The following is a 17,967-nucleotide window of genomic DNA, read 5'->3' on the forward strand; positions in this document are numbered from 1 at the left end:
GAACCCGAAGTTAGTGAGCTCCCAAAAGGCCTCGTGCTAGGAAGAGATGAGAATATACATATAAGGCATAGATGATCCACTCCCCTGGGCGATGTGGGATCTAACATTTCGTAAAGAGGGTTATGGAAAATACGTGTATGGACTGGTGGTGCGTTGCGGTTCTCATGTGTGCTGTGGAGTTAGTTGCTGAATTTGGGTGAATTGGTGGAGAAGCAATTTGTAGAGTTGGTGGTGGTTTTGTTTGATTGAAAGAGGAGGAAGGCTATTGAAAATGGAGCATTGAAGCAGGAAGGAAGAGGTGGAAGAAGAGAAGAAGAAAGAGAGAAACGAAAGATGCTTCTAGCATCTTCCCTAGAAAATCCGATAGCCATGCACGCGCAACACACATGACCAAGGGCAAAATGGCCAATTCACAGCACAATCCCACCAAATTTAGAAAACACTAAAGAAAATGAGGGGCAAATTCGTCCGCATACTATAGGTAAACAGTAACCCAAAACTAGGTTTTAGTGTATATATAATATTTTGGCTGCTTAAATGAATGGTATTGGACGTGCATGTTTATGAACAAGGGTAGCCGAAGAGGTTGCATTGCATTCATGCATTATTATCAATAATGATTTGATATTTGGCTATATGATTTCATGACACTTAATTTAATATTATCAATTACTGTGATAAGGTTATGTCTCTACTAAGCTGTTGAAACTCACCCCTCTATTGTTATGCAGGTTTAAAAACTAAATAGTCAAAAAGGGTAGACGGGATGAGATCGGATTAAGTGTAAGGATAGAATTTTGTATTTATTTAATTTTGTCTTGTAAAGAATTATCGATTTCTTGTTATAAGAGGAATTTCATATTTTCCACCTAGTTTCACTTTCCTTTTATTTAATTTTATTTTTAGCTTGCGCGCCGGATTTGGGTTCGAAATTTTTCCTATTGACCTCGGGTTTGTGGCGTGACAATTACATACTAGTATTATAATATTTTTGGGACAGTTAGGGGTTACACTTTTCGAAAAGGTTTTACAAAAAATTATTTTCAGGCCCACTCACCCTTGTTTTTCGCGCTCCTCCTCAAGGATTTAGTGGCAGAGGTTTTGTGATGACAAGGATGGTTGGTAAAAGTTGTTATATAAGAGACTTCTCCTTTCGGTATAAATGTCCTTACTTTTCTTTTACTGCAATTTATCTATGCTCTGACATCACTTGTGTGATATGAGTTCGATCCCGCTCACATGCGCACTCTAAATTAGTCACTTTTAGGTTTTAATTTATTCACATTTTCCATATCACTACACTTGATGGCTTTGTTACCTTTCAGGTGTTGGACAACACATCGCGATTCGGGTGTCTAGGTGGACATTTCGGGTTGGGATGTGTCAATAATCTTTTTGACAAACTTCGTTAAAATTTTCATCCAAAATAAAGAGTTTAAGGGAAAAAAAAATGAATGAGAGTTGATTGAATGCTAACAGGGCCGGAATATAATTAGTACAAATTATGTCGATTAGAGCACTTCCAGTGTGTAAAGGCACCCCTTGGCAATTGACAATTAAATCCCCTCAAGTGAATAGTATCTCCCTTCAATGAATAGTAATTGCCTTTTGCATCTCCATTCCTAAATTGAATAGCTATGACAATAGACAATAAAATATCAGTATTTTTTATTTTATAAAATAATAAAAAATAATTTTATTTTTAATTTCAGATATGATTTTTAACCGATCTCGTCTGGTCACGTGTCATTATCTAAAAATACAATTTTTGTTAGTAAATTTCGATAAGATTTTTAACTAATTATGTTGCGCAATATGTCCTTCCATGTTCTGAATCATTGAAAATATTAAAATGTGGTGTAAGGTGAGAGAAAATGGTAAGGTATTTAAAGAATTTTTTTATTTTTTTTATAATGTGGCTGACGTTAGCTTTGCATCACTCTCCCTTAGACGCTTGGGCCTTGGACTTGCGCCTGAGCTCTCCCACCTCAGCCTAATTGCTCGAATGAGCTAACACCACTTTGACATGGGATTGAATTGCAAATGGAGCCAGTACACATGACAAAAGAGTACGTTGAAAGTGCTCTTAGATCATCTCTAAACTTTTATAAATTGGAGTAGGATTGTCTCCCTTCTTTTTTTCTCTTCCCTTCCCTCCACTCCTATTTGAACGGTTACAGTTAAGTTATGTCAATATTTTATATTAATTTTTTATAGAAAGAGAAAGACAAAATAGAGAATGTGAAAGGAAGGGATAGAAAGAAGATAAGAGAGAATCCTACTCCTTATAAATTATGAGGAATAGGTTTGATTCCACTGGTCCCAATCAGGTTGACTTCGTTGGCAGGAAGTTGTTAGCCAGTCATGTCGCATAATACTTCCAATAGAAACTCACATGCATAGCTTGGTACTTTCCTTCGGCCTTCATCTCAAATGGAGGACATGGTCCTCTTCGGATTCATTGGTTCTAATCCACTAAATTTCATGATCTAGATTATTAAAAGTTAATCTAACGGTTATAAAAATAGGTTTATTTTAAAAGTTATAATAACTTTAACCATTGGATCAAATTTCAATAGTCCGGATCACGAGATTTGGTGAATTAGGACCAGTGAATCCGGAGGAGATGCATGTCTTCCATTTGAGATGAAGGCCGAAGGAAAATACCAAGCTATGCATGTGAGTTTCTATTGGAAGTATCATGCGACTTGACTGACCTGTAGATCATATGGTACAAGAAAATAGTAGTCACTCACAGTTTAGTTCTAATCTTACCTACCCGACGTAGCTGCTCATGAACCTGCAAAACTCATGCTCTGTCTCTCTCACAACACCCTCTCCTCCATCTTTCCTTCTCCCAATTGATTTAATTTTTTTTTGTTAAATATTTTTTATGTAATTGTGTGATTAGTTAATTTTGATTGTTGTAGGTTGTGATTGGATTGGAAGAAAATACTACCTATTTGGCAGAAGCAAAAAAAAATTGGATACCACAACTCAAAAATGGCAACAAAAAAAATATTATTAGGTAATGAGAAAAAAATTTCAACCTATAGGTGGACAGCAGCTGGTCTAAGATTAACAAAGTTGTAACATTCACCTAATAAACATGAGAGAGTAAAATAGACATAAAAAGAAATTAAAAACTGTGCCATAATAAATATAGCGCTAACAATGGGAAATTTGCAATATAGTAAAAAAAGTTTATCCGGAAGATGCAAACAAAATTTGATTTTCTATAAATTCCTTCTCGCTTAAAAAAAAAAAAAGTCTATATGAACATAATTTTTTACCAATCTAAGTTCAAATAATTGAGACCCTCCCATATAATTATCAGCGGCAACAATTAATTGAATTAATTAAGAGTTTGTGCAGGCCTCTACGTTGACCATTTTGGACGGGGACATTATGCCTACTAATTAATAAAATATTCATTGTGAACCAAAATTCTATGAAATTATCAGTTTAATCCTTTAATTAAAATAGAACATGAATAAGAAATATGGGTAGAAATATAATTTCATATAACCAAATTTTGTTTTTTTTTTCAAAGGCTCACATACATATAATCATAACATATTTCTAATTAAAAAAATAAAAAAATAAAAGAAAAACTTCCCACTTCCACATTCTCTATCACTCTCCTTCTATTTAAAAAACAAAAATAAAAAATTTTCTTACACACTTTGTATGTGCCCATATGCTAGTTGAATTAAATAGAAGAATCACATTATTTCGTCATTTTTTTTGACAAATTTATCAATTCAAAAGTTGATTCTGTGTGAAACCTCTTGCTACCCCCCTGTTCTTCTACATATTATGTCTACTGTTTCGACACTTTGAAATTAAAACATCGGATTTTCCTAACAGCTCAATACACTTGTTTTTTAATGACAGTTTAAGTCAGTCTCATAGTTGCCTTCCTAAACAAAACCTCCATAGAATGTCCTCATTTTTTCTTCACCATTAACCGTAAAATTTTCGTATGCATCAATACTACATGGTTGATCGGCTATAAGGTTATATAGGTTGATTAGTTCATAATCTCATTATTTTGTTAATTCTTTTTTGAGTTAATTTCAGTTTATTACTTTAAAGTTTTTTTATTTTCAACATTTAGTATATGAAGTTTTTATCATCTCGAAGTGTATCCGAAATTATAATATTGGGATAGTCTCATACATCCGTTAACGTTACTGTTAAGTGAACCGTTAAGTGTGATGTGATGCTTATATGAATAATGACCGAGTTCCATGTGTTAATATAATCAACATAAATATTTAAAAAATTAAGAAAATAAAAAATAAAAAATAAAACAAAATTTCTTGTTTTACCCTTCGATCTCCACCATCAGGACCTCAGCATGGATTTTGGACAGGATGAGCTTTACGATGGCTAGGTCGCAAGAGCCTTCTTCGGCGCGACGATGTTGGCGGGGAATGAGCCGAAAACGGTGGCTGGGGTGGGAGGTGATGGAGATGATGGACCATGAAGCGCCGAGCAAGCTGGAGATGATGGACCATGAAGCGCCTCTCAGATCTAAAACCGCTCAGCAGCAGAGGCTTGCTGCTGCTTCTCAGCTCATGGCAGCGTCAGTGAATTCCTTCCCTTACTCCTCCAAGTGCATGAACTTCGTACTTCAGCAGCAACAAACTGATTCGCAAAGGTACATGATTTACTGAAGTTCTTATTTTTTTGGAAATTAATTAAAGCTCTTATCTTTAATCATTTGTGTTGAATAATTATTAAGTTGAACATTTTTGTTCTCTGTATTTGTAGGGCAGCGGCAGCTGCCTTGATGATGGGTGATGATATGCACAAGTTCAGCCGATCCCGCCTCGAAAGATCCGATTTTTCGATGGAGGGGAAGGGGGAGGGGGAGGAGAAGGGGAAGGGTTTGGCTGGGAAAAATGGGGAAAATTGGAACTGGAAAATGGGTACTTTGAGGGTGTTGGGTTCGAAGGAGGGGAAGGTAGGGATGGAGATGGTGGTTGAATTGTCGGCGGCGAAGAAGATTCCTGCGGCTGAAATGGCCGATCTGGGCGAAGAAGAAGATGACGACGTGGGTTGATTCGAATTGGGAAAGTGGGTTTTGGTCTGAATGTTGAAAACAGGGGTGAAGTAGGTAATGAGGGAGAAGATGTCGAGCAGCTTAAGCCACTGGTGCATCTGCTCGGTTCCTTCGCGGATGGAGTTGTAGACATCTAGGGCTTTGACGCTGCGCCCGAAGTAGTCGGAGATGTAGCGGTCAACGGTGGGTTTGGAGATGTGGGTTTTGGTGGAGGAGAGGATGAGAGTTTTAACCTCCTGGTGTATGAGGAGGAAGGAGTCGAGGAGGTCGTGGGACGAGGAGAGGTGGAGGAAGCAATCGGCCATGGCTTTGGAAAGAAGAAAATCTGTTTTAATTTTTAATTTTTTTAGTTTTTTAATTTTATTAATATTTTTAATTTTTAATCTTCATGTCGCCCATATTAACACAGTCATCGTGAGCTCCACGTCACCATTTAACAGTAATTTTAACAAATGTATGAAATTGATCTAAAATTACGATTTCATGTATTACTCGAAAAAATTTTCATGTATTAAATATTAAAAACTAAAAACTTTTAGTACAGTAAACTGAAATTAACCATTATTGTTTTGTTAAACCTAATTCTTATTCTTTCCCTTGAAGTCAACAAGTCAACAATCCCAAATCCTCCAAGTCCATCTCGATTATGGAGCCGTATCAACCACACCAAAGACCTTTAGAATCCTATAAAAAGTGCTACCAGCTTCAAACCTTCTCTCTCTCTCATACCTCTCTCGATTTTCCTTCATTCACTTACGACTGCTTTTGATTGAAGTAAGATCCTCCACTCATCTGTTTTGTGCTTTTAAACTTTCGTCCAACTATTTTTTTTTGTTATATGAAGTAGCGTTTCGAACCCTGAATTTGCCGTCTACTTTTTCTTGCGTTTCGTAGTACGTGGTTTTTCTGCGATGAGCAAACTTCGACAGCATGGTCCTTTTGCATTCTTTTGCCTCCTCTTCATACTCCCCACCTTAGTTTTCGGAGACTGCACCTGTGAAAAAGAAGAAGAAGATGGGGACCGGAACAGAACCGAAGCTCTAAAGTACAAAATCGGGGCGATTGCATCCATCCTAATCGCCGGTGCACTCGGTGTTGGTATTCCAATTCTTGGGAAGACCATTCCGGCTTTACATCCCGATAGGAACATATTCTTCATCATCAAGGCCTTTGCAGCCGGGGTCATATTGGCTACTGGGTTCATCCACGTCCTCCCGGATGCTTTTGAGAACTTGACGGACCCGGCTCTTAAGGAGAACCCATGGGGGAAATTTCCCTTCACTGGGTTTGTGGCCATGATGGCTGCCATTGGGACTTTGATGGTGGATTCTTATGCCACTTCTTATTACAGCAATTCTCACTTCGAGAACAATATTAATCGAGACGAAGAGAAGGCTCAAGAGCATGGGGGTCACGTGCATGTTCATACTCATTCAACTCACGGCCATGCTCATGGAGCAGTTGACACTACGCCCTCAACAGAACTTCTTAGGCACAGAGTGATTTCACAGGTAATTTTCTTTTTGAATAGTTTTCTTTTTTGTGATTAGTGGTGAATTAAATCGTTAATTATCTTTTATTTTTGTGGCAGGTTTTGGAGTTGGGGATTATTGTGCATTCTGTGATTATAGGAATTTCGTTAGGTGCTTCTGAAAGTCCAAAAACAATAAAGCCTCTTGTAGCTGCGTTGTCTTTCCATCAATTTTTTGAAGGCATGGGACTCGGTGGATGCATAACTCAGGTAATTTTTTGCCTCTAATTATTGATGTCAATACGATGGTAGCCAAGTTGTTTAGAGCAAAAAAACACTGGATGTTGATCGGATATTATTTTTCTAATGTTCTTTGTAGGCGATGTTCGAGAATCGAGCTGTTGCAATCATGTCATTGTTCTTCTCTCTTACAACTCCTGTTGGGATTGGCATCGGAATTGGAATATCAAATGTTTATGACGAAAGCAGCCCGACTGCACTCATCGTGGAAGGCGTTTTCAACGCGGCATCAGCCGGTATTTTAATCTACATGGCCCTTGTTGATCTGCTAGCAGCTGATTTCATGAACCAAAAAATGCAGAGCGACGGAAGGCTTCAAGCAGGGGCAAACATATCTCTTCTTGTTGGAGCTGGATGCATGTCTTTGTTGGCCAAATGGGCTTAATTAAACACCTTAGTCAATCAAAAGATATTGTCTATAATTTTAGTTTACTTTCATAAAGTTTTTTTTGTTATGCAGTCAACTTTTAATCTGAACCGTTAATCTAGTGGATCCCTCGACTACGCATATATGGATCAATGTTATCGTCCACTTATCTTTTTGTTTCTACCTTGAAATTATGATAGACTGAAAATTCAAAGCAAGCTCCTTTTACTATGAAAAAAATTGGTCCCCTTATTTTACAAAGTGAAGGAAAAGTCAGCAAAAATCTAGGAGCGATTATCCACCATTTTTTTTTCTACGTTGAAATTATGATTGGCGTAAAATGCAAAGCAAGTTCCATTTATTATGAAAAAAAATTGGAAATTGTTGCTCCCCGGATCCCTTTTCACTTAATCCTCATAATCCAGGATCCAAACCGTTCAAATTTCATTTAACGGCTATAAATAAGGTGACATTTTTAAAGTGATAATAATTGTAGCCGTTGAATGAAATTTGAACGGCCCGATCCCGGATTAGGTGGAAAAGGATCCGGAGAGGATTCCTTTCCAAAAAAAAATTGGTCCCCTTATTTGGAAAAGGATCCTTGCTAGATCATTTTCCTAGAAATCCAGCAATCGTGTCTATTTATTGTACATCGTGCGGTCAGTTTTTGTTAAATACTATTTACATTTAATTTTATGTTTTAAATTTTAAATGATTTATGACCACACGATTTACGATGAATAGACACGATTATGAGATTTCTAGGTAGCTAGGAAAAGGATCCTCACCGGATCCTTTTCCCCCTTATTTTGGATCCATTTCCCCCTTATTTTCCAAAGTGAAGGAACAGCTAGCAGAAATCTAGGAGCGATTGAAAATCTACGAAGGAAAATCCAAATAGTAAAAAACAAAAACTTTAATAAAATATTATAAATTCTCGACGAGGAAATGACATGCGAATGTGAGTGACATGGTCATTTTTGGCGGAACTCGTATTTCCACTTTCAAAACTCCAAACGTACGAAATTGGTGTTGACTCGTAAAACACCTTTTGTGGATACAAATTTTTGCCGTTTCAAGGAAAATACATCTGTAAAATAATAACACCTAAAATTAAGTTCAAAAGCCTAACGTGCCCACAATGAATGGGAAGGCTTTGGCGGAAGAATTTCTGATGCCAAAGTTAGAATTCTGAAAATAATGTGTTTAGAAGTTTATGGGTAGCAAATGACTTAGCTTTTTAGTAGGAGAATAAGACTATTTATAAGGGAGTGGTAGGCCCTATTTGAAGAATAGGGGCCGGCCATATATGGTAAAATTGTGAGTATAATTGCAATATATTATATGAAATAGTATCTTGCAATTAACTTCGCAATTAATCCTAAATTGAATAGAAAAATTGAGTTATCTTTTAAATAAAGATTTGATGAGGAGTGATGAGAGAGATTTAAATAAATACCATTTTGATCACCTTTGACTCTTCCTTGATTGAGTCATTATTGTCCAGTGCATGCAAGTGGGAATCTCGGTGTGCCTCAAGGGTAATTTTGTAATTTTAGCCCAAAAGTCCATGAATCACCTCTATAATTTTCTTGATTATTTTTTGCTCCACAAATGCCCCCACACCTATTAGGCTGGTCGCAGGAAAGGGCAGCAGGTGTAGAGATTTTCCCTTACTTTAGGAAATGTATGATCGTTTCCTACTTCGATGTAGATTCCCACATTAATTGAAAATTAGATCCTTGTAGGAAACGGAAATAAATTACTTCCAAAGTCTATTTAAGTCTACCTTAGGTAGATGATTAAATTAACTTTAGAGAGCAATTTATTCTATCCTATAAGAGAGAGAAAGCTAGATGATATTTGTCCCCCCTTCCCTAGCAATCTTCTACATTTACTTGTGCAAAGGATCGTCTTTTGTTGCTTTCTTCGTAAATTAATTTTTCCTTGTCTTCGTAATTTTTTTGGAGCCTCGAGGCTTGAAATTTGGCTCGACAGGGGTCGAGGATGTGTGAAAAGATGGATTGGAAAGGCCATGACAATGTTGCAGTGGGTGGCTTGGTGCGACGGTGGCTCAGCGTGGGCCGACGTCTGGGTGCAGCGGCGTGGGTTGCGGAGGCGAGCTGGAACTTGGCTTGGTCAGGAGCTTTTAGGATTGGGTCAAAATTATGAGGCACTAGGCTTAGGCCCTTGCGGGAGAGATAAGAGAGAGGGAAGCGTGGGAGCGCCAGCCTCTTCCTTTTGGATTAGGTCGCGAGGCCTTTGGTTCGAGAGAATGGCAGCGCCTAGCATGCTAGGTTGCCTGGCGTGCTGGGCCTCCTAGTATGCTAGGTTGCATGGCGTGTTGGGTTGATAGGGGGAGCTGGGAACCAATACGGGCTGGGCTTCCTTGGCTGCTGTCTTTAGGTCACGAGGCTCGATGTTTTTTTTTAAATTTTTATGCAACCATCTAATGATTCTTCCTTGTATCTTTGTAGAATTTCTTCGAGTATGTCTTCTTCAAGCCACAAGAGTGATGATGGTGTGCCGCTGTTGTATCGCCAAGGCGGGTCTTTGAGTAAAGTGGGCCACCTCAAGGCTGCATACTTCAAAATTAGCTCTGATGACTTGTTTAGAGATTTCCTTGAAGCATATAGGCACGCTATTCCGTCTGGGGTGCGTGTGAAGCGGGTTAAGGATGGTAGCAGTCGTGAGCCATGTAGTAGGCTCAGAGGGCCATTAAGTTTCACCTTTACTACTTCGTGTTGGGATTTAATTTTCCTATGCTGCATTTCTACCAAGAAGTGTTTTGCTCTATGAAGTGTACACCCCTCTCAATGTTGTCCAAATGCGGTCCGTGTGATGGTGGGGTTCCTCAATCTAAGCCAATTATTTGACTTGGATCTAATTGTTAACAAATTTTGGTACTTCTTTGACATAAGCCATATTGATGAAGTTGGGCAACTGCGATCCCGCCAGTGGCTCTTCGATCATTTGAGCAAGGGACATCATGATTGGGCCAAGACGACTTTGGAGATAAGTGGAGAATGAGAGTCTGATTCTTCCCTTAAATTGCGCATTCCGATGATTTTCATCACCACTAAGTAGACTGCTTAGTCTCTATGCTGCTTTGTGGTTTTGCTGAGCGGTTATCTGATTTGTTGATTGTTCTTCTCCACTTACGTAGATTCAGAATTGGGCTCAACTACCAAGACTTCTCCAGATCTGAAGAGGAAGGTTCATGTTGCTTAGGTATCCCCTCCACTGAGTACTGTGAATAGCTTGGCTGCTTAGTTCTATTCTCCAGGAGAAAGCTGGGCTTTTCCCCAAGAAAGGAGATAAAGTGGATTAAGACGGAAACTTTGACTCGTCCAATCACTGTTGTGGAGCCTGCTGTGAATGAAGGTGGAAAGAAAAGATCTTCCCTACCTACTCAAGAGATGTCAATTGAGAAAAAACCAAAGAGTTCATTTGCTACTCCTAAGGGTTAGCCTGCTGTCGATAGGCTTATGATTGACTTGACTTTTTCCAAGGGGAAGAAAGATAAGGCTGCTAGATTTGAGTTGGTGATGCTTGCCATGCCAAAGGTAGCTAGTACAATTGTTGATAGGATTGCTTAGCGTAGAGGGTTTGTCATCCCCTAGTGCTAAAATTTGTGCCAAGACGTTCGTTAAGAGCTAGGTTTGGTTCACCTTTGGAAAGGCTTGCTACAATGAAGAGCAATAAGATGGACTCTGCCGCTAAAGTGGCACCAAGGCATACTCTTCTTGTTGCTGAAATTGGTTTGCTTACTAAGAAAGAGAAGATTACTCGCATGGGTAGTTGTGAGAAATCCACCAAGCCTGTTTCTGGGGAGGCTGTTGAGATCTATACACTTTTGAAGCTAGATCTGCTCGAAGACATGGACGCGTGTGCCAAGCTTGTTGATGACGTTAGAGGGGTTGTTTGCCGAAGTTTTTTTGCGAAGCATACAGCCCAGTATAAAATGACTACTATGTTTGCTATGATATAAAAACGACGATTCTGGCAGCTGAGTCTATGCTCATTGATCAAAAGGATAGCAAGGCTGCCAAGAAGGTGACAAAGACTATGATAGCTGAAACTTATTCTTATGCCGAGAAGATCAAGAGGTTGGAGTCTGAGCTCGTCATTTTGAATGAATCCAATATCTTTGCCCCCACTTTTCTGCAGCTTGAGTCTGCTCGCCAAAAGATCGTTGACTTGAAAACTAGGCCTGACGCGATCCAAGTTAAGTATGAAAATGCAGAGAAGGAGATTGGATGTTACATACATTATATTTAAGATTTTGAGCGTGCCATTTATGAGCTTCGTTCTACTACTTACGCAAAGGATGAAGAATTGATTAATGCTTATAATCAAGTAATCTAATTCAAAAAGGTCATAGATAGGCTTGAACCCCAAGTGTTAGAACTCTAAGGTGTACTAAAGATCAACAAAAATCTGAAGAAGGAAGTGGATGAGCTACAACGCATCCGTGTGGGTCTACTCGAGGAGAACAAGTAGCTGAAAGGTGGGAAAGCTGGGCTCGAGGCCTTGCTTGTTCAGAGTCAGGCCGATTTTTATAAGTTGGTTTATGTTGATCATCTATTTGGTAGGCCGTCTGACTTTGAGTTTGCTGGGAAAGACTTCAAGACCTTATCTATTTCTCTAGATGACTTGCTTGCCTTTACTTTTGAGGCTTCCATGGGTGAAGTAGTCAGAAAAGTTGGTGCCCAGGTTAGGGTAGTCAGGGGTGAAGCGCTGAATGATGTCGTTGTTGAGAGTGTCATGGCTGCTGAAGGTGTGGCAGTCGAGTAGTCGTGGGATGTCCAAGTTATTGAAGGGTAGTATTCTAGGTAGCCTTTAGGATTTTCTTTATTTTTCTTGTTGCCTTTTTGCTTTGCTTTGCTTGAACTGCTTCCACCTTTGCTATTTGTTTATCAATTTTTCTAGAAAATTTAATAAACTTGCTTCCTTCACTTTTCTTCATCTTCGCTTCTTTTGTTTACGCCCAACCTTTGACCTTTAGACCAGCAGTATGCGTGTTGCTTTTCTATAAGCAAACAAGCCCGCATAGCCTATGCAGTCGTAGGTGTTGGTGTAGAACTTTTGCAAAGTTGTTAGCCATAGGGTTGGTAGCAGGATGTCTTACTTATAGAAGCAGACGAGTCCTCGTGACCATTTGGCTGTTAACCTTGGCTTTCTTCAATCTTTTGAGCTGTGTGGCCCATATCACAACATACTAAAGTTTTTTGGGTCATAGAATTCACTAACATGTCGTATCAAATGTAAGCGATTGTATAAAATTTCGTAAGCAAAGGTCTGAGAGAACTTCATACTCTTTATATAACCAATTCTGTGGGTTGTGTAGCAAGTATCACAACACTTTAGGAATTATTGTAGATCTAAACGATCATTCCGCGCTTGGTAGATGTGAAGCTTATCGATTGCGTAGCATGTCGGTAGTGGATAGAGCTTTATATATGCACTCTAAGTATTTAACCTTTCAAAAAAATGTGTGGTTGTATAAGTTTAAAGCGACTTATTGCTCGAAAGGCAAGCTGCAGACAATCTTTCAGAAATTATAGGCTACCTTAGTGCATTCTGTAGCAATTTTAGGGTTTTAGGACAGTCGTCCATAGGGCATGCTGCATAATGTGCCTCCTCCATCTCTAAGGCCCGGTTCCCTACAGATTAGGCCAAGAGACTCAAAATTCTTTAGTTACCTAAGCCTTGAAAAAAACCATTATAGCTACTTTTAGGAATCCCGACACAAGTCATCATGCACCTAGTTACACCAGGGAGGCCCAATTCATCCACGTCTGGATATTCATAGTGTATGGTTTATCCTCCTGCATTGGAGAGCAAACCTATGTAGGTGTCGGAGAATTGGTTTACCCTTTTCGCACTGGAGAGCATGGTTGGTCCCAGAGGGTGCAATTCCTACGATAAGTCCTTGAGAAGGGCGTGGAATTCTTTTGAAGTTCAGGAGTGATTATTTGTTGTAAGCATGCAGCTGAGCTAAATTGGAAGTTACTTCTGAATTCCTCATTGAAGAACGAGTGAAACGAACGAAAACTTAGATGTAAGGTAGGAATTGCATAACAACTGGATAATCATTGACTTGCGAGGTGGTACTTGTCGAGCTGCTTGAGTCTTCAGGCTTTGATATAACGGGAGATCACGTATGGTACTTCTTCAGATTATAGGCATTCCACTGCTTTTTGATCTCTTTGTCGTTTATGGTGACGAGGGTGTAACTACCCTTACAGCCTACACTGCTGATCTTGTATGGACCTTCCCAGATAGGATCTATCTTTTTGGAACCTTCTTTGTGGGCAGTGATGAAGACTTTTATTAGGACTATATTTTCGGGTTGGAACCGTAGGATCTTGACCCTTTTGTTATAGCTGGAGAAAAGTTGATGTTGGTAGGCTGCGATGCGGGTGATGACCTTCTCGCTTTTCTCCTCTGCCAGATCTAAGTTTGTGGCTATCTTTTTTCTGTTTTGCTCGATGCTTGGCAGTAGAGTGCTGATAGTTAGCATAATGACATTGGGAGGAATGATTGCTTCTTAGCCAAATGCCAAAAAGAAATAAGTCTCACCGGCTGCTCATCGTTTGGTTGTGCGATATGCCCATAGACATCCAGGAAGTTAGTTTGGCCATTTTCCCTTCTTATCGGAGAGGGATTTCTAGAGGCAGTGGATAATTATCTTGTTAAATGCCTCAGCCTGCCCATTTCCTTTGGGATACCTTGGTGTGTACATGTGTTGCTTGATGCCTTATTTCTTAAATAACTTCGCCAAATCTTTGCCTACAAATTGTGGGCCATTGTCTGTGATGATGGATTGAGGGATGCCAAATCGATAAATGTTGTTCCTCCATATGAAGCGCTTTATGTCCGTCTGAGTTGTGGTTATCATAGGCTCTGCTTTCACCCATTTAGTGAAGTAGTCAGTTGCCACTATCATCATGCCTCTGTCTTCAGTAGCAGGCAACATTGGCCTTACCAAGTCAATTGCCCACTGCATGAATGGCCAATGACTAGTCTGTGGATATAGTTTGTTGACAGGCAGTGTTGGTACCGGCTTGTAACATTGGCAGCGGTCACACTTTTGTACTAACTCCTTAGTGTCTTGATGCAAAGTAGGCCAGAAGTAGCCTATGTTAAGAGCCTTTTATGCTAAGGATTGGCCGCCGGAGTGATTTCCACAAACGCCTTTGTGGACTGAATTTAGAACCTTTAGGTTATCGAGATGTGCTAAGTAGTGGATATGTGGTCCAGTGTATGATCTTTAGGCGAGAATGTCATTCCATATGTAGTAGCATGCTGCCTTTGTTTAGAGATTTCTAGACTCCAATCTTTCCATGGGGAGTGTGTCATTGACTAGGTAGTCTATAATGGAATCTTGCCAGTGTGGAGTTATACTAACTCGTGACACCTAAGCTGTTGGCTCTACCTCTATGCTTGGCTTGTCTAGATACTCTACCGGAATATAGCGTTTGAGTTAATGGTCGAGGGTAGAGCCTAGGCCAACTGGCACATCCACGTGGGCGTTATCTGCCCATGGAACTTGAGTAAGGGTGTAAGTCTGAAATGCCTTAAGTTATTTTCGTACCTTCTCTAGGTATTGTGCCATCTTCAGATGTTTCACATTGTACTCCCTAGTAGTCTGGTTGGTGATTAGCTGGGAATCAGAATGAATTGCAGACTTTTTCACCGCCAAGTCTTTTGCCATTCGGAGGCCTCTTAATAGGGCTTCATTTTAAAGCCTAGAGTGATTGCTTGCTCGAGCATTAAACCGCTTGGGGTGACAAAGACCATGCCTGCCCTCAAGCCCTTGTAGTTGGATGCATCGTCGACATGCAAATGCCAGAAGTCTCCATCGGGTGAAGCCGGCGTGGCTAGGGTGTGCTTGGTTACCTTTGGGGCGTCGTTGGGTTGCTATGTTGCCTTGCTTAAGCTATGCGTGAATTTTGCTATGAAGTCCGCCAAGGTTTGGGCCTTTATTGCCGTGCGGGGTCAAAAAATTAAGCTGTATTGGCCAAGTTCCAACACTCACTTTGTTACTTGTTGAGAATCATATGGACCATGTAGGATTGATCGTAGAGGATATTGAGTAATGACGATGACTGTATAAGCTTGAAAATATGTTTTGAGCTTTTACCGCAACAACTAGTGTAAAAATTAATTTCTCGATCTTCGGATATCTGGTTTCCGCATCGAGAAGAGCTTTAGAAGTGTAGAATACCGGCATCAGTAGTTAGGCCTTCAACTTTTCTCGTATGAGGGCATAACTTATTGCTACTTCCGAGACTGCCAAGTAGACGTATAAGTCATTCACTGCTTCCGGCTTAAATAGTAACAGAGGTGATATGAGATACTTCTTTAGGTCTTGGAAAATTCTTCTGCACTCATCATCCCATTTTTCTCGTTATGCCGTTTTGATTGCTTTGAAAAAAGGCTTGAATCGATCGGTGGACCACAAAAGGAAGCGGTTGAGTGGGACTGCTTGTTGGATCAAGCTTTAGATCTCTTTCAAGGTAGTTGGAGACTTCATCTCTAGGATTGCTTGGATATGCTTAGGGTGTGCTTCGATTCCTCGTTGGGTTACTAGGCACCCTAAGAATCCGCCTGAAGATACTCCGAATGTGTATTTGGTAGGGTTGACCTTTATCTTGTACTTTCTAAGGATGTCGAAATTTTTTACCAAGTTGTTGATGTGATCTGATCACTGTTTTCCCTTCACCATGATGTCGTCGACGTAGACCTTAATGGTTACTCCAATTTTCTTTTTAAAGATCATGTTTACCAGTCGTTGGTAAGTGGCTCCGATGTTCTTAAGGCCAAAAGGCATGACCTTGTAGCAGTAGGTGCCTCGCTCGATCAGGAACGCGATTTTCTCTTTGTCGGGCTCGTGCATGGTTATTTAATTGTAGTCGGAGTATGCATCCAAGAAACTGAGCAGATGATTCCCGAAAGGTGAATCTACTAGTAGATCGATTCGGGGAACTGGATAAAGGTCATTCGAGCATGCTTTGTTGAGGTCGGAGTAGCATACATAAACTCTCCATTTGCCCTTCTTTTTTTCATTACTAGCACGACGTTGCCAAGCTATGCTGAGTGTGCTAACTCTTCTATGAATCCGGCTTCCAATAGCTTGTCTGTTTCCGCTTCGATGATCACCACTCGTTTAGGTGTGAAATGTCTTCTCTTTTGGATCACCAATTCGAGGTTGACGTGCAACTTTCGTGGCAAGCTATCTTGGGGTCGATGTTGGGTATGTTGAAAAGTGACCATGCGAAGACATCATAATTTTCCCTAAAGAAAGTTATGAGTTCCTTATTTTCTTTCGGCCTCAGATGGGTCGCTTTCTATCGTGAACATCTTCTTTGAGACAACAGGTAGTGTTTTCACACGTCAAGTGTAATGTTGCCGATGATAGTTGAGGTGTGTTCATTGAATATGGTGAGTACCTCCGCTAGGCGTATAACTATACTTTCTAGGCCCATCTTCTGAATTACAAAGAGCTGAAGCAGGTTAATAGCACTTCCGTTGTCAACTATCATTCTATCAACTATATCGTGGGTAATTTGGACAGATACCACTAGTGTGTCGTTGTGTGGGACGTCGACGCCTTTGACATCCTGCTCGGTGAAGCTAATAATGAGTTTAGGTTAGGTGCTAACTGCCTAGACCTGTGAGACTAATAGAGCTTGCTGAATCTTCATTTTCTTAGAGTTATTGGTGGCCTCCAAGTGCTCTGATTTGGCGAAGATGCCATTGATATGAATCATCTTGGTTGGCTGCTCTTCGTCGACATCTGCGTTCTTTCTAAGCTACGCAACTGCCTTGTCCAAGTATTTGTCGACCTTGCCTCTTTCACCAAATTCTTTAGGTATTTCCTCCAAGTGTAGGAGTCATCGGTTGTGTGACCAGGACCTTGATCGAATGCGCAGTAGTTAGCATGGTCTAACTTGGAGCTATCTATCTTTGATTGCTTCGGCAACTTGAACCATGGTTCGCTTTTGATGTTGTGGAGGATTTGGTGGATCGAGATTGAGAACTTCGAGTAGTTCTTGGGTGTCTGGCCTCCTTTAGTTGAGGATTGGTCTCTGCGCTTGGCCTCTTGCTTGCTTTTATTGTTGTACTGCTTCACGTCCTCTTTCTTTTGAGCTATTACTGATTCTTTTCGAGGCTTCTTGGGTGCCTTGTCTGCTTGCTGAGACTTGTCCCAATGTACATGCTTATCTACCATAGCAAAAGAATATGCCAGAGTTAGATCTTTTTTCATGATCAACTCTCTGAATAGTGGGTGGTTTGCTAGGAGTCTTTTTGGGAAGACTGCACTAGCTATCGAGTCGTCACATCCGACTATCTTTGCCTTTTCTACTTTGAACCTCTTTACATAGTTGTGAAGTGACTCCTTTGGGTTCTTCCTGATGTTGAATAAATGGTCGGACTTCTTCTTGATTGAGTGGTAGGATGAATACTTCTTAGTAAAAACCAAAGAAAGCTCATCGAAACTCCGAATGGATTGTGGTGCAAGGTGTGGAATCAATCTTGCGCCTTACCTTCTAAAGTGGTGGTGACTGTCTTGCACATGAGAGCGTCGTTGTTGAGATAGAAGATCATTGTGCTTCGGTAGTGCTTCAGGTGTCTCTTCGGGTCTCCATCCCCTTTAAAGAATGTGAAATGTGGCATGCTGAATTTGCGTGGAGGCTCTGTCTACTCAATCTCGTTTGTGAAGGGTGACCTGCTTATGTTGGTCATGTT

General features: G+C 40.2%; 2 protein-coding genes across 4 annotated transcripts; both read left to right on the top strand.

The window, feature by feature from the left end:
* The first annotated feature begins 4,138 nt into the window (after positions 1 to 4,138).
* LOC126634587 (uncharacterized) lies at positions 4,139 to 5,547 on the top strand. 2 transcript variants are annotated; one of them, XM_050305118.1, is made up of 3 exons: positions 4,140 to 4,473; positions 4,507 to 4,666; positions 4,780 to 5,547. In XM_050305118.1, the coding sequence occupies exons 1-3, from the start codon at positions 4,380 to 4,382 to the stop codon at positions 5,069 to 5,071; spliced, it is 546 nt and encodes a 181-aa protein (XP_050161075.1). In that variant the 5' UTR covers positions 4,140 to 4,379; the 3' UTR covers positions 5,072 to 5,547. The 2 variants fall into 2 exon arrangements, with proteins under 2 accessions (XP_050161074.1, XP_050161075.1); XM_050305117.1 differs by having other exon boundaries at positions 4,139 to 4,666.
* A 143-nt stretch (positions 5,548 to 5,690) lies between these two features.
* Positions 5,691 to 7,427, top strand: LOC126634583 (zinc transporter 8-like). 2 transcript variants are annotated; one of them, XM_050305111.1, is made up of 4 exons: positions 5,691 to 5,845; positions 5,966 to 6,582; positions 6,663 to 6,812; positions 6,922 to 7,427. In XM_050305111.1, exons 2-4 carry the CDS (start codon positions 5,983 to 5,985, stop codon positions 7,225 to 7,227), a joined length of 1,056 nt encoding a protein of 351 aa, XP_050161068.1. In that variant the 5' UTR covers positions 5,691 to 5,845; positions 5,966 to 5,982; the 3' UTR covers positions 7,228 to 7,427. The 2 variants fall into 2 exon arrangements, with proteins under 2 accessions (XP_050161068.1, XP_050161067.1); XM_050305110.1 differs by having other exon boundaries at positions 5,759 to 6,582.
* Positions 7,428 to 17,967: the final 10,540 nt, after the last annotated feature.

This window comes from Malus sylvestris, chromosome 9, assembly GCF_916048215.2.
Source record: "Malus sylvestris chromosome 9, drMalSylv7.2, whole genome shotgun sequence".
Lineage (NCBI taxonomy): Eukaryota > Viridiplantae > Streptophyta > Magnoliopsida > Rosales > Rosaceae > Malus > Malus sylvestris.

Coding starts and splice junctions, on each gene's coding strand:
- LOC126634587 (XM_050305117.1), top strand. CDS start 4,380: ATGAGCTTTACGATGGCTAGGTCGCAAGAGCCTTCTTCGGCGCGACGA. Junction 4,667..4,779: donor CAACAAACTGATTCGCAAAG/GTACATGATTTA, acceptor CTGTATTTGTAG/GGCAGCGGCAGCTGCCTTGA.
- LOC126634583 (XM_050305111.1), top strand. CDS start 5,983: ATGAGCAAACTTCGACAGCATGGTCCTTTTGCATTCTTTTGCCTCCTC. Junction 6,583..6,662: donor GGCACAGAGTGATTTCACAG/GTAATTTTCTTT, acceptor TTTTTGTGGCAG/GTTTTGGAGTTGGGGATTAT. Junction 6,813..6,921: donor TCGGTGGATGCATAACTCAG/GTAATTTTTTGC, acceptor TGTTCTTTGTAG/GCGATGTTCGAGAATCGAGC.